This window comes from Lemur catta, chromosome 7 (assembly GCF_020740605.2).
Source record: "Lemur catta isolate mLemCat1 chromosome 7, mLemCat1.pri, whole genome shotgun sequence".
NCBI lineage: Eukaryota > Metazoa > Chordata > Mammalia > Primates > Lemuridae > Lemur > Lemur catta.
The window spans coordinates 83271614-83285141 of record NC_059134.1 but is presented as its reverse complement, the minus strand read 5'-3'; the positions used below and the strand labels follow the sequence as shown (position 1 = coordinate 83285141).

The window sequence follows — 13528 nt, the reverse complement described above, 5'->3', positions numbered from 1 at the left end:
AGGGCTAGGATTACAGGCGTGAGCCACCGCATCCGGCCTACAAAGGGATTTTAACACTTTCTGTGAGCATGGTTTGAAGCCTCTTTATACCACATAATTATTGCTTAATAAATACGTCTTTTTAAATGAGGCAGGAAAAATCAATATCCTGGGAAGAGGTTGGGCAAAAACTCACTTTATCCTAAATCCTGTTCTGGAGAGGTAGTTTTCAAAGCCTTAAGTTTCTGCAAATGTGCAGTGGAACTCTCACAGTGGGAGGCGAAGGGGACAGGCCTATGTATGGGGCTCTAGACTCTCCTCTGCCTCAAGTCAATTACAGCTACACTGCTTTTTGTTTGTTTGTTTATACTGGATTCTACTGCTCTAATTGCTTGTATTTATTCATCATTTTAAAATTCATTCAGCAAAAATATTGCTGGAATTTATGCATTGTGCTAGACTCCAACAATATAATGACAAACTAGATAAAATTCTTTTCCTTAAGGAACTTATAGTTCATTCATCCATCAAAACTAGGCAAACCAGGACCCTACAAATAGTCATTTTTTCATTAAAAAAATACTGTGTACTCATCACGTGGGGGACACTCTGTAGGTGTTGGGTATATAAAGTGGCTCATAGTTTATCAATAAAGTTCCATTATATGGTCTTTGGAAAATAGAGTAGTGGGCTTATTTAAATAAACCAAGAAAATGTAAAGTTAAACATACATTGTAAAACATGCTTATATTAAATCAAACCTTAAGTTTTCTAGATCTTGGCATTCATTAATGGAGTGTTTTCTATTAGTTTCACCTTTTTCTCCCTTAAAATTTAATTTGAATATTCTAGAATTAGATACTGATGATGATTGCACAACCTTGTGAATATGTTTAAAACCAGGGAATTGTACACTTTAAAGGGTGAATTTTTTGGTATGTGAGTTATATCTCAATAAAAAACAAAACCAGATTAATTTGCATGTATCTCTAATACCAGAAAAAATCACCTTGTGGATTCAAATAGTATGTTATCTATAACCTTACTCTCTAATTTCTTGGGTATTCGGGATTGCTTTTATATATGGGAAACATACTGCCTAATTTGTAGAATACAAATACTTTTCTCCCATAGGTATATATCCAATATATGAAATTTGCAAGGAGAGCAGAAGGTATCAAATCTGGAAGAATGATATTTAAAAAAGCAAGAGAAGATACCAGAACCCGCCACCATGTCTATGTTACTGCAGCACTCATGGAGTATTACTGTAGTAAGGTAAATACTGAAATACAAGTATAAAGGTAAAATAATTTTCTTCATCTGAGATATATCAATTAAAAGAAGGTCATCCTAGTTTCTGTCACTGAACTCTAATTGCTCCATTTTGTGGAGGAAATCTAAGTATATCTGTGTAAAATTATATGGAGTATCATCCAAATCTCCAACTGCCTGTTAATTTATGCCTTATTAAACCCCATATTTCAAAACCTAAACCCCCTTGAATAGTTTTTAGCTCAGCAATTTTTACTTAACATGATATTTCCATTTTACTTCTTACATACCTAGTCATATTTAGGTGTTGCAATTTTAATATTCTTTTGAGTATCTTGTCTGACATTTCGTGGAAATCAGTACTTTACTCTCTTTACTTCTAGGACAAATCTGTTGCCTTTAAGATTTTTGAACTGGGGCTAAAGAAGTATGGAGACATTCCAGAATATGTCCTAGCCTATATTGACTATCTTTCTCACCTCAATGGTAAGTTGATTCTAGAATCTATAATGGTTAATGTTAAACCATTTGAAATTACATTGCTGGATATTTTTTCCTTCTTGAATGTATTAAGATTTTGACATCATACCAGACAGGAACTTGATAGGCACTCAAGAAATATTTGTGGCCTATCAACCATGACTTTATATTTATTGAGTAATGATAGGTGCTTTTTGATTCTGCAGAATGGTCTTTAATCATTAAAGTGCCATCAGCAGTAGGATAAAGCTGCAGTCAGAATTAGGAAACAAAGAGTTGTTTATATTCATTTCTGATAACTCTCAGCAAATTGTCTCTTGTTTCCTGGAGGGAAAATAGACAAAAAACCCTCCAGCTACCAAATCTCAAAGATGCCAGAGTAGTAAAATACCTTGAGGCTAGTGGGGAAGAGATTAAAAAAGAAACATTATGGTTTTTTAGCATCTTTATTTCCCTATTCTGTTGTAATAATAATGGCCATCCTTTATTGAGTTCATACCACATACTAGGCACTGTACTAGGTAATTCATTCAGTCTAATTACCTACAGTCTAGGATATGCAATTTCTTGACAAAAAATGATCTGGTATAAAAGTTGGTTTAAGAAAGAAATATACAATTATGTGCCATGTAAATGAATGATTATAGAAATAAGTATAAATTAATAATTTTAATGACATTTCAGAAAAATATAGCATTCTATGTATCTAAATAGTATAGAGAAATAAAACTTAAATATGATTTTGTATTTCAGCTTAGTGATTCTACACTCTGGGAAAAGACTTAACTTCAAAAAGTGAGATAGTAGGGCATTTGGTTGATAAAGTTTTCTTGTACAAAATCAATGTTCCTTACCAATTTTAAATTATTTTGCCTGTTTTTTTAGTATAGTTACTAGTATGTATAATATTTTTATTATTTTTAAAATAAGGATGACATCTAATATCAGCATTATTGTCTTCCAAAATCAACATCTTACGTAGTTCATTCATTCATCTATCCACCCATCCATCGTCAAACATTTATTCATTACCTTTTGGTTACCAGGGTCTGGAAGTACAAAGGGGAATAGGACTCCATTCTCATTACCAGAGCATTCTTACAGGGGAATCCAATGTGCAAATATAATTGCATCATCATCTGATGCTTCATTGTAGCGTACTTCTGAGGTTAGATGTGTAATCTTAAATTTCAGTTTTGTCATCTGCAGAATGGTCATAAGAATACCTTTCATAGGATTGTTGAGAGGATAAATGAGTTTTTGCATGTCTTTTACTTAACATTTATGGAATGCTTATCACCATTCTATAAATGTTAACTATTTATAATGGCAGGTGGTGATCATGAAAAAATGTGCTAAGTACTATAATAGAATCCTGAATTAAATATTTTAGAAGCACTGAGAAGAGAGTGTAATTTAAGTTCTGGAACCGTGCTGTGCAATTATGGTAGCCACTAGACTGTTAGGTATTGAGCACTTGAAACATGACTAAGCTGAAATGAAATGTGATGTAAGTGTAAAATACATACCAGATTTCAAAGACTTAGTACCAAAAAAAAAAATTTTAATAATTTTTCATATTGAATATATGTTGAAATAAGAATTTAGATATATTGGGTTAAATACAATATTTCACCTGTTTTTACTCTTTTTAATATGGCTAGCAGAAAATTTAAATTACATATGTGGCTTGCATTGTATTTCTGTTGGACGGTACTGTTCAGAGAAGGGCACATGAGTTGGATCTTTAAAGATGAGCAGTAGTTAGCCAAGTAAAGAAAGAGAAGGGGGGATTATTCTAGGCAGAGAACACAGCATATAACAAATAGTGGGAAAGTTATGTGGAATGGCAAAAAGTGTGTCTGAAGCAAAGCTTGGGATAAAGCTAAAAGGATAAAATGCAAAATTTATTATTTAACATTTTAAAAAGTACAATATGTTAAATTGAAGATGGAAGCCACACAAATGGTGCCATCTTCTTTGGTCCAATACATTTAATTTCATGCTTTTATTTTGCATATGGACATGTATTAATAATAAACCAAATAACTACTCTGAGGCAATGAAAACCAACCACTCTGTTGGATTTTTTTCTTTTTAACAACTTTATTGTATAATTTATGTACCATAAGTGCATTAAGTATACAATTCAATGGTTGTTAGTAGATTTACTGTTAGATTTTTACATTTTATTTCTTTGTTTTGTTTTTGGAAATTGGGTCTTACTCTGTTACCCAGGCTGGGGTGCAGTGGCCCCAATCACTGTAACCTTGAACTCCTGGGCTCAAGTGAGCCTCCCACCCCAGCCTCCCAAGTAGCTAGTACTACAGTTGTGTACCACCATGTCCAGCTAATTTTTTAAAAAAATATTTTGTAGAGATGGGGTCTTGCTATATTGTAGGCTCCTGGCCTCACGCAATCCTCCTGCCTTGGCCTCCTAAAGTGCTGGGATTACAGGCATGAGCCATACTGCCCGGCCACGATCCTTAAATTTTAAATGATCTCTTACAGTTTATAATAGCAAGAAGTGTCATTTTCTCTCTTCCAACTATAGAGGCCCTCCTAAGATTCTTAAAATTTAATCCACCTTTGGCAACCCTTCTTAATTCATTTACATTTGCATATCTACCTACCAACCTAGTTATCATTATCTCTATAAGAAGTGAAAGGAGCTAGATATAGCATAGTCATGGTACCTCAAAATAAGAAACTCAATTATGTTTAAGTTTGAGGTTGCCATATTTCACATTCAATGTGTTTAAAAAATAGTGGTAGCCTATTATAATGTCAGCAGACATGTAATTTTCATTATTTTTAAAAGGCAAATGGGATAGCTGATTTAGACATCACACTGTTATAGTTGTTTTGCATTACAACTGCTATACAGTACAGAGAAGGGATGAACTAGAAGTGAAAACACCTGACTTCTAGTTACTGCTCTGCTACTCAACAACAGACCAGATCAAATTACTTAATCTTTTTGAACCTCAAGTTTCCTCATCCATAAAAATCAGGGGTGATGACAGTTACCTTTTTGCATAGGATTTTTGTGAGGGTTAAGTGAGATAATGCATGTGAGAATATATTGTTGAATTGTAAAAGTGAACTTTTTAAAAAAATATTTTAAATCTTTTTAAATATCCTAGAGGACAATAATACTCGAGTTTTGTTTGAACGAGTTTTAACATCTGGAAGCCTTCCTCCTGAGAAATCTGGGTAAGCCATTGTGAAAACTTGTTGGTTGGGTTCTAAAGGTAGCTTTAATTGATCTATGGGGTGAATGTTTGCTTGCATAAGAGTTTCAGGAGAAATTTCCTTTCTCCTTCAAGACTTATTTTACCTACCTGCAATATTTTCATAACTGTTTAAGATTATTTTTAAATTTTCTTCCTAGTGATTAGAATTGTTTTAAGAGATACCTTAGCAAGCAATTATTAAATATTTTAATATATCTTTCTAGTTTAATATATCCCTAGAAATTGATATGAACATGTTGAGAGGAGTTCTGAAATTTTTACCTCCCTTACTCAAAAGCAGACTTACATATTTAGTTTGTTGTACATATTATGTCCCCGATTTATGTTCACTCTGTCAGTTTTACCAAACAGAGGAACAACATGGTATACGGTACAGTGGAAACAGTAAGGCTTTGGAGTCTTGGGTGCAATTTCCAGCTCAGCCAACTGGACACATTGGGCAAACATAACCTTACCAATCCTCACTTTCTTATTGAGTAACAATAATGTTTACCAGTGTAGGATTTTCCTGATAGTCTCCTACCTGGTATATAACAGGTACTCAATATATTACTTTAGTACAAAGATGTTTAAGTAGTTTGACCATTAACTTTGGCTATTAAAATAGTAATGAGGCACCAATTTGTCCCCAGTGGTCCACATTAATGGGAAACAACAGAGAGTAATCATTAGATTTTAGAATATATTTTTGTTCATACATTAGATGAAAATGTATTCTACATTATAATTCATGCCACTAAATAAAATGAAGACACATTATTCAGGAGAAATTAAAAATCTGTCTAGGTTCCTATTAGAACTCTTACACCTAGAGTTTACTCTCTCTCTAAGGTAAATGTCTTTCTTGTTGACCACAAAGAATAGGAAGGTGTGCTAAATAAGTAAAAACTCAAAAAAGGGCTTAAATACTGAAGTATTAATATTTAGGGTAAAATGTTATCTCTATAATTTACTTTGAAATGCTTAAGTAAAATAAGATGAAGCAAATATGGCAAAATATTAACAAGCTAGGTATTGGTATTTAGGTATTCGTTATACTATTTTTCTGTAGTTTGGAAATGTTTATAATAAAAAAAGCTTCTTAAAAGTTAGGGGGGAAATGGGGAACTTAAGGCTTTTTTGTAAATGAACTGTCCTGTCCCAAACCCAGAATAATTGAAGTATTGATTATATTTATTTTTACAGAGAAATCTGGGCCCGATTTCTAGCTTTCGAGAGTAATATTGGTGATCTAGCTAGCATACTCAAAGTGGAGAAAAGACGGTTTACGGCATTCAAAGAAGAGTATGAAGGCAAAGAAACAGCTTTACTGGTAGACAGATACAAGTTCATGGATCTATATCCTTGCTCTACGAGTGAACTAAAAGCACTTGGTTATAAGGTATGTACTTAGGATCAAAATGTGTATAATGTCCTTTTCCAGTGTTTTAGAAGAGTTCATGGATAACCTTCACTCTAAATTCCAAAATATAAGTTAATCTAGTTTTAGAATAGATTTGCAGAAAACAAGAAAAAAGTTCCTTGGGTTTATGAAACAATGTCAAAAGTAGCTGAACAAAATGAGAATTGAAATGAGATTTTAAAAATACTTTCATTCTGCCCCTGAAATTGTCAGTGCCTTATATCTTATGCCTGGTGGAGGGGGAGAAATTTTTAAAGAAAAAGAAAATTGAAGTATCATCTTAGGTATTATTTTATTTTTAATAGCTCTTAACAAATTAATGAACATGTATTAACAGATCTTAATGCAAAGGTAGTTCCTGATGCATATTTTGTAAGATACGATGAAGAAACATTACAGCTTGTTAAATCCATAAAGTTCCTTAAGGGATTTGTATCCTTACAACAGCACTCCTTCAGTAGCCCTTCAGGGATTAGCTTATCTAAGTATGAAACTCTTCTACATAGAGTTATAAGAAAATAAATCTAGTACCTGAACCTGTACAGGCCAGGGGGAGAGATTCATGTTTACACAGCTCCAGAAATAGCCCTTGCTGTGAAAGCTATGATTCTATCATTTCTTAATCTTTCTGTGTCACGTGAACAAAGACCAAGATGGAAAGCAGAAGGGAGGCTATATGCACAAAAGTCTTTGGTTGGTCCCTTTAAGCCAACCAGCATTAGGATGTTCTTGACCATCATTCTTTTCCCCATTGCCCTCTTTTGACCTGGGTCTCAATCTGTATCTGAACCAGATTAACAAATCTGAAAAAAACTGCCCATAACTGAGCTTCAGACATTTTTGTTAGGGGAGGCCCCAGTTCTGTGCCAGTCCCAGATTCCTATTCTGAACCAAGGAATTAGCAGTTCCTGCTTCTAGCTTAATTACTTCTTGAAAAGCCAAGACGTTTTAAGACTATGGTAGGTCCTCACTTAACATCGGCGATAGGTTCTTAGAAACTTTGATTTGAAGTGAAACAACATACAGCAGATCATTGAATAACATTTCTTCATTTAACGTGGTTTTGTTATAACATTAATGAGAAAAAAATTGGTTTTGTTATACATCATTTTTCTTCAAGTCACATTTTCCAAGAACCTATTGGCAATGTTAAGTGAGGACTTACTCTACTTTGTGGAATTGTTAGCTGTTATGGGGAAAAAAAAAGGGCTATTTCAACTTTTCCAAGATGAAAATTAAAGAAGCTAATAAAAATAGATTTCTTACTATTTCCAAGTAGAACTACTTCTTGAATATGAGTTTTCCATCTTGTATTTCTGTTTCTCCTCTTCTGGTCTTTTGAGAAGGATTAATGTGCTGCTTCTGCATGTGGTGTGTATGTACATGCAAGTGAGAGAGACAATTCCCAAAGTTCCTACTCATTTAGATTTGCTTTTATAATACCAGATGTCACCAACTGCATTTGAACAAATTGAGAAAGTGAAATGGTTTTGTAGCCCTTAATGATGGCATAAAGAGTTCATTCTTTTGGTCCTAGACAGGTAGATTGACAATGGTTGCCTGTAGCAGAGGAGCTCCTCTGAGATAGGGTGTCTGTCAATAAGTGGTTGTATCACTCCCTTGACACAGCTTAGAGTTGTTCTCAGCCCTGCCGGGCACTGCTAGTGTCTAAAAAGAACACTGTGGATGGGTTTGAGGTCAGAGCCCTGGGCTTCTAGTCCTCCTCTATTCTTACTAGCCATGTGGCCTGGGAAATACCAAAACCTTTCTGAGTTTAGTCCCTCCTATAAAATGGAGATGTGGAATGAGAGATTTGCTGCCTAAAAAAAATTTTAAAAAGATGTTACTATTTGCCTCAGAGTTATTCCCCCAGAGAGGGAATAAATGGCTACATTTTGAATTTTCCTTCAAATTACCACCTTACCACCTACTTGGTTCCTGGTCTTATGACTTTACTCACAAACGCTTCTATCTATTCCAGTGTCCTACCTGGTGACACTGAGTGTAGTCACTCTTGCTTGACTGGCGCTGTGGTAAGGTTATAAAATACCAAGTCTTCAGAGCCAAATAGCTTTCCTTGTTGAGTATTTAACAGTCTCTACCGCCATTAAAGTACTTATCTTTCTCTATTTTCTCTTTCGGTGGTTTTAACCCAATTATTCACACTGTATCCTCAAGATTATACAATTGCACAATTATACTCTGTAAGTCCCTTTTTCAGGTTTAGGATTCTTCTGTTCTGCATTTTCAGGATGTCTCCCGTGCTAAGCTAGCCGCTATAATTCCAGACCCAGTTGTAGCTCCTTCTATAGTGCCTGTTCTGAAAGATGAAGTGGATAGAAAACCAGAATACCCTAAACCAGACACTCAGCAGATGATTCCATTTCAGCCACGACATTTAGCACGTAAGCCAAGACTTTAGATCCAGTACCGAGACCTCGGTTTGTTTGTTGATTTAAATCCAAGGTGTGGGGGGAAAGTAACATGGCCTTTCCATTGCAGGCTACTTATTAGACTTAGCGTCACTATGGCAAGTGACTTGGCTGTAATCTTTGAACTGGATTAACTAAGAATGTCCTAAAAACAAGACTTCAATGATCCAGATTCCAGTAACCCATTTTGGCAGTAATGCTTAGTTTTCAGAAATACTGCTATATGCAGATTACGTGAACTGCTGGAAAGTTAGTAATGTTATTTGGTATTTTTATACTTACTAATGTTTAGTAGCCCCTCTAGGTCCTTTCTGAACAAGACGCTCTTGAGTAAATTTGTTGAATAGTTGACTGTAAACAGGACTGCTGAACAAATGACTTGTGCAGCTCAGAAACAGTCTGACAAAAACTGACTTTAGTTCAGCCCTTGGGTTGTCTTATGCAAGTCACTCGTCTACTTTTCTGCCTCCCAGTGGCCATGGGGTTGAAACTGCTTTCATTATCTCACCCACTTGAGTTTGCTCAAGTGGGTAAAGCACTAAAAGTATTTTAAATGTCCAGAACAAAGCAACATAGACAAAGAAATTTAGCTCTTACATGTACAGAAATTCTTTCATCCCACTTGCTTTATGTTTTTCTTTCTCTCACAGCTCCAGGTTTACACCCTGTCCCTGGTGGAGTGTTCCCAGTACCTCCCGCAGCTGTTGTTTTAATGAAACTTCTCCCTCCTCCTATCTGTTTCCAGGTTTGTTCACTATTTTCATGGTAGATACTGGCTTTATGGGTTATAATAATTGTATGCTTTTTCTCTTGCATAAATAAAATACTGCTATTTTAACTTATCAGATTACTGGGGATTAAAATTTATTTGTGTCAAAATAGGGTCCTTTTGTACAAGTGGATGAACTGATGGAAATTTTCCGAAGATGCAAGATACCAAATAGTAAGTAATGAAAGCCCCGTTTTCAGAGTATAATTGGACATTGTTGTTTCCTAGGCTGGAGAGATTGTTATTCTTTGCCACTGAAGTTTCCAAAACCAGCCAGCTAAGATGCAGAAGTACAATGAAACCCAGGAGTGATCTGAACCCTCTTTGGCAGAGAGAAGCTTGTTCATATTCTAATTCCACTAAGTAGAATGCCATAAAAGCTTATCTTTTCTATTCATGTGACCATGCACTATCAGACTTGGCTTATGAAAATAATTTTGAGTTTTAACAGATTTTGTCTTTTCCTTTAATTATTTAGTATCAGTAGTACTATCCCATGCTTTGCTAATAAAGTATTCAAAGTAGAAAATACATATCCTTTCACAGTGGCATACTTTAAATACCCTCCAACAGTCCTTTGTGTTTCACTTCAATAGCGGTTGAGGAAGCTGTGAGGATCATTACTGGTGGGGCCCCTGAGCTAGCTGTAGAAGGCAATGGCCCAGTGGAAAGCAATGCAGTACTCACCAAGGCTGTCAAAAGGCCCAACGAGGATTCAGATGATGATGAAGAAAAGGGAGCTGTCGTCCCCCCTGTTCATGACATTTACAGAGCACGGCAGCAGAAGCGGATTCGGTGAAGCTGAGACCTGCCTCTGAAAGAAAACGCTTATCCAGGACTCCCTTTTTGCCTCTTAAGTCACATGTTTAAAAGAGACAACGCTTTGTTACAAGGTTCTTGGAAGCAAAGTTGTCATTGGTGCCTCTATCATATGGTTCTTGAGAAAAAACAAACCAACCTGTGTGAATTTTAGAATATGGAAAAGACCCATGCTCTAAGCAAAATTAGGTTTTCAAAAATGTGAGAACAGTACAAAATGGCAGAACCACGTGTTCCCTCTTCAAGGGTGTCTTGTATGTGCCGCTTGAAGATTTGTGAGTTTTCAACAGTTTTATTTTAAAAACTGGATGGCTTATGATTGTAAAGCATTTTATCACATTTTCTGAAAAACAGTTGTTCTCGGTTTGCTTATGTAGAGTCCTGCCTTATTGTTTGTTTTTATTTATGGCAGAATGTATGAATCTGTTTTGTAGTTTAAAATTTTAAAACGGTCCTATAAAAAAATAAAAGGATCTCAAAAACATCATGCCGCCTCCTCCTTTCATACAGATTTTAATTACCATAGCAACTTTTTTTTTTTTTTTTTTTAAGAGATGGGATCGTGCTTTGTTGCCCAGCTGGAGGGCAGTGGCATGATCATAGTGCGCTGCAGCCTCAAACTCCTGGGCTCAAGTGATGCTCCTGCCTCAGCCTCCCAAGCAGCTGGGACTACAGGTGCATACCAGCATGCCTGGCTAATTTTTCTTACTTTCTGTAGAGATGATGACTTGCTATGCTGCTCAGGCTGGTCTTGAACTCCTGGCCTCAAGCTCTCCTCCTCCCTTGGCCTCCCAAAGTGTTGGGATTACAGGCATAAGCCACCATGCCCAGCCCTCTACTTATTAATAACGTAAGTTATTCAGCCAATACCACTTAAAGGTAAATGTCAACAATACAAGGAAGGGTCATCTTGAATTTACTATATGTATACTTAATCACATGTTCTTTCCTAGTCTCTTTTGGTACTAACTGAAAACTTTTTTAAAGAGGCAAATTAAACATACTAGAAATCTTCAAATATGAATGCATTTTCCCCCAAATAATCTGAGGCAGATTGAGATCTTTTGTGTCTTTATAAAAGCAACATGAGTGTGGAAATTCATTTAACCATCCACTGTCTTGTTAGCATATAGTGACAGGTTGAGTATCCCTTATCCAAAATGCTTGGGACCAGAAGTGTTTTGGATTTTTGAATATTTGCATTATATTTATCAATGCAGCGTCCCTAATCCGAAAGTCCAAAATCTGAAAAGCTACACTGAGCATTTCCTTTGTGTACCATCATGTCAGTGCCCAAAACATTTCAGATTTTAGAGCATTTCGGAGTTCAGATTTTCAAATTAGGGATACTCAACCTAACCTTTTGAAAGGTGCTCAATGCTCAAGAACATTTTTTTCATGAGCTAAACATAGGTAACATTAAAGAAAATCACAGCCACTTAACTGAATTATAATTACAGTGAGCAAAAATTTGTCATGCAAATTAAGTCCAAAGAACTAGGTTTTGTTCTTTGGTAACAACATTACCTCCTCTTAACTCATTACTAGTTAAAAACTAAAAATCAGGAAACAAAAGAGGAAGAAAAGTATTATGGTTATAAACTATCTTACATATTGGAAATAATTCAGACAATTTAGAATTTGAATTCAGATGTTATTAATCTTACAATTAAAAATCAGCTTCAAATTTTCAATAAAACCCACTTGTAATGCAAAAAAGTTATCTTGAATGATTTTCTCATATAAATTTATATGTAGCAAGGTTATATTTATAGAAATTGGTCACATGTTTAGTTTCCAGTATTTTCCCATTAAATCTAAAATTGCCTCAAAACAAAGTCAGCTGTCTTTAACTCAGATTTTGTTATCCTCCCAAGTATCACTTTCAAGTTGCAAGCAGTTATTTTTTAATATCACAATTATCAACAAAACAATCTTTTTTTTTTTTTTTTAAGATAGGCTCACTCTGTCATCCTGGCTCCAGTACAGTGGCATCATTATAGCTCAGTGCAACCTCAAATTCCTAGGCTAAAACGATCCTTCTGCCTCAGCCTCCCAAGTAGCTGGAACTACAGGCGCACACCACCACGCCCAGCCAACAAAACAATCTTAAAAGGCACAAGTAATACTGTATGGCATAGACTTTAAAATACAGAGGTGTAGACTCTCCTGAAGTGTCTGTCATCTTCGGTGGTTAATGTTTTGAAGAAGACAAAACGGTTTCAAATACCTGTAAGTGGTTTATAATAGTAGTGCCATAGATGACTAAACAAAACCATGTGAACATGCATGAAAAATGATTCTAACATTGTAATGAAAACATTTCATATATACACATACACCTGGTGAAAAGTGCCGCTAAATCAGTGTTAAGGCCATTATGTATATTATAATTGTTCCCATTGCATTTATTTCCAAGACTTTTTCCCCCTAGGAATGATCTGTTCTTCAGACATAAAAAGGATTTCTCATTAGAAGCAAATATTTTCTAATGTTCAAACTACTATATATTTATGAATTTTTAGTTTTTAAAGTGATTCTGCTTGAATATTTGAAAATTCCTCTTGTTAAACATACTTTAACAAACAGTATGACGTGAGACATCTGAACTTACCTTTGGAAATCTAATGTGCAGATTCATGGTATCGTCAGTCCTACATCTTCAACGACTCATATATCAGTTTTGCTGGACCCAGAGAAATTGCCAGAAGATAGCCGTATTTTTCCTTTTTATAAAAGCAATTACAGCAGCTCAAGATTCTAGAACTAGACAAAATTTCCAAGGACTGTCTTTCCTAAACAAAAATTAGTCAAACTCTGGCCTTTACCACTAAACTTTATTTTATTATTTATTTATTTTTTTTACAGACTCCTTTGATCCTGGTATACCACTAAACTTTAAACAAGAGGTTGTATCTATGTTGGCCACGTGAAGTAAAAGGTTATAGAAGCTACTAGTAAACACAGCTCTCTGAACAGCCAAATTTTGTACCACTCTAAAAGAATGAAAAAAACATACCATTTTTGTCAGTATATTTACCTTGGTCAATAATTATAAATTTATTTGGTAATTTCATAAGCTTCTATGGACCTATAGTTAATATGTAAATGTTAA

At 35.0% G+C, this 13528-nt stretch overlaps 1 protein-coding gene across 3 annotated transcripts in view; it reads left to right on the top strand.

Moving 5' to 3' along the window:
* Window positions 1-10897, top strand: part of CSTF3 (cleavage stimulation factor subunit 3) — a 67681-nt gene extending 56784 nt beyond the window's left edge. For 2 of the 3 annotated variants that reach the window (XM_045557750.1, XM_045557751.1), the window contains 8 exons: window positions 1114-1257; window positions 1638-1740; window positions 4881-4950; window positions 6177-6372; window positions 8645-8798; window positions 9476-9570; window positions 9708-9768; window positions 10191-10897. In XM_045557750.1, the coding sequence (XP_045413706.1) occupies window positions 1114-1257; window positions 1638-1740; window positions 4881-4950; window positions 6177-6372; window positions 8645-8798; window positions 9476-9570; window positions 9708-9768; window positions 10191-10393 (1026 nt within the window). In that variant the 3' untranslated portion in view covers window positions 10394-10897. Of the gene's footprint in view, window positions 1-1113; window positions 1258-1637; window positions 1741-4880; window positions 4951-6176; window positions 6373-8644; window positions 8799-9475; window positions 9571-9707; window positions 9769-10190 lie in introns of those variants that run through there. The other variant, XM_045557752.1, reaches the window with a different exon arrangement.
* Window positions 10898-13528: the final 2631 nt, after the last annotated feature.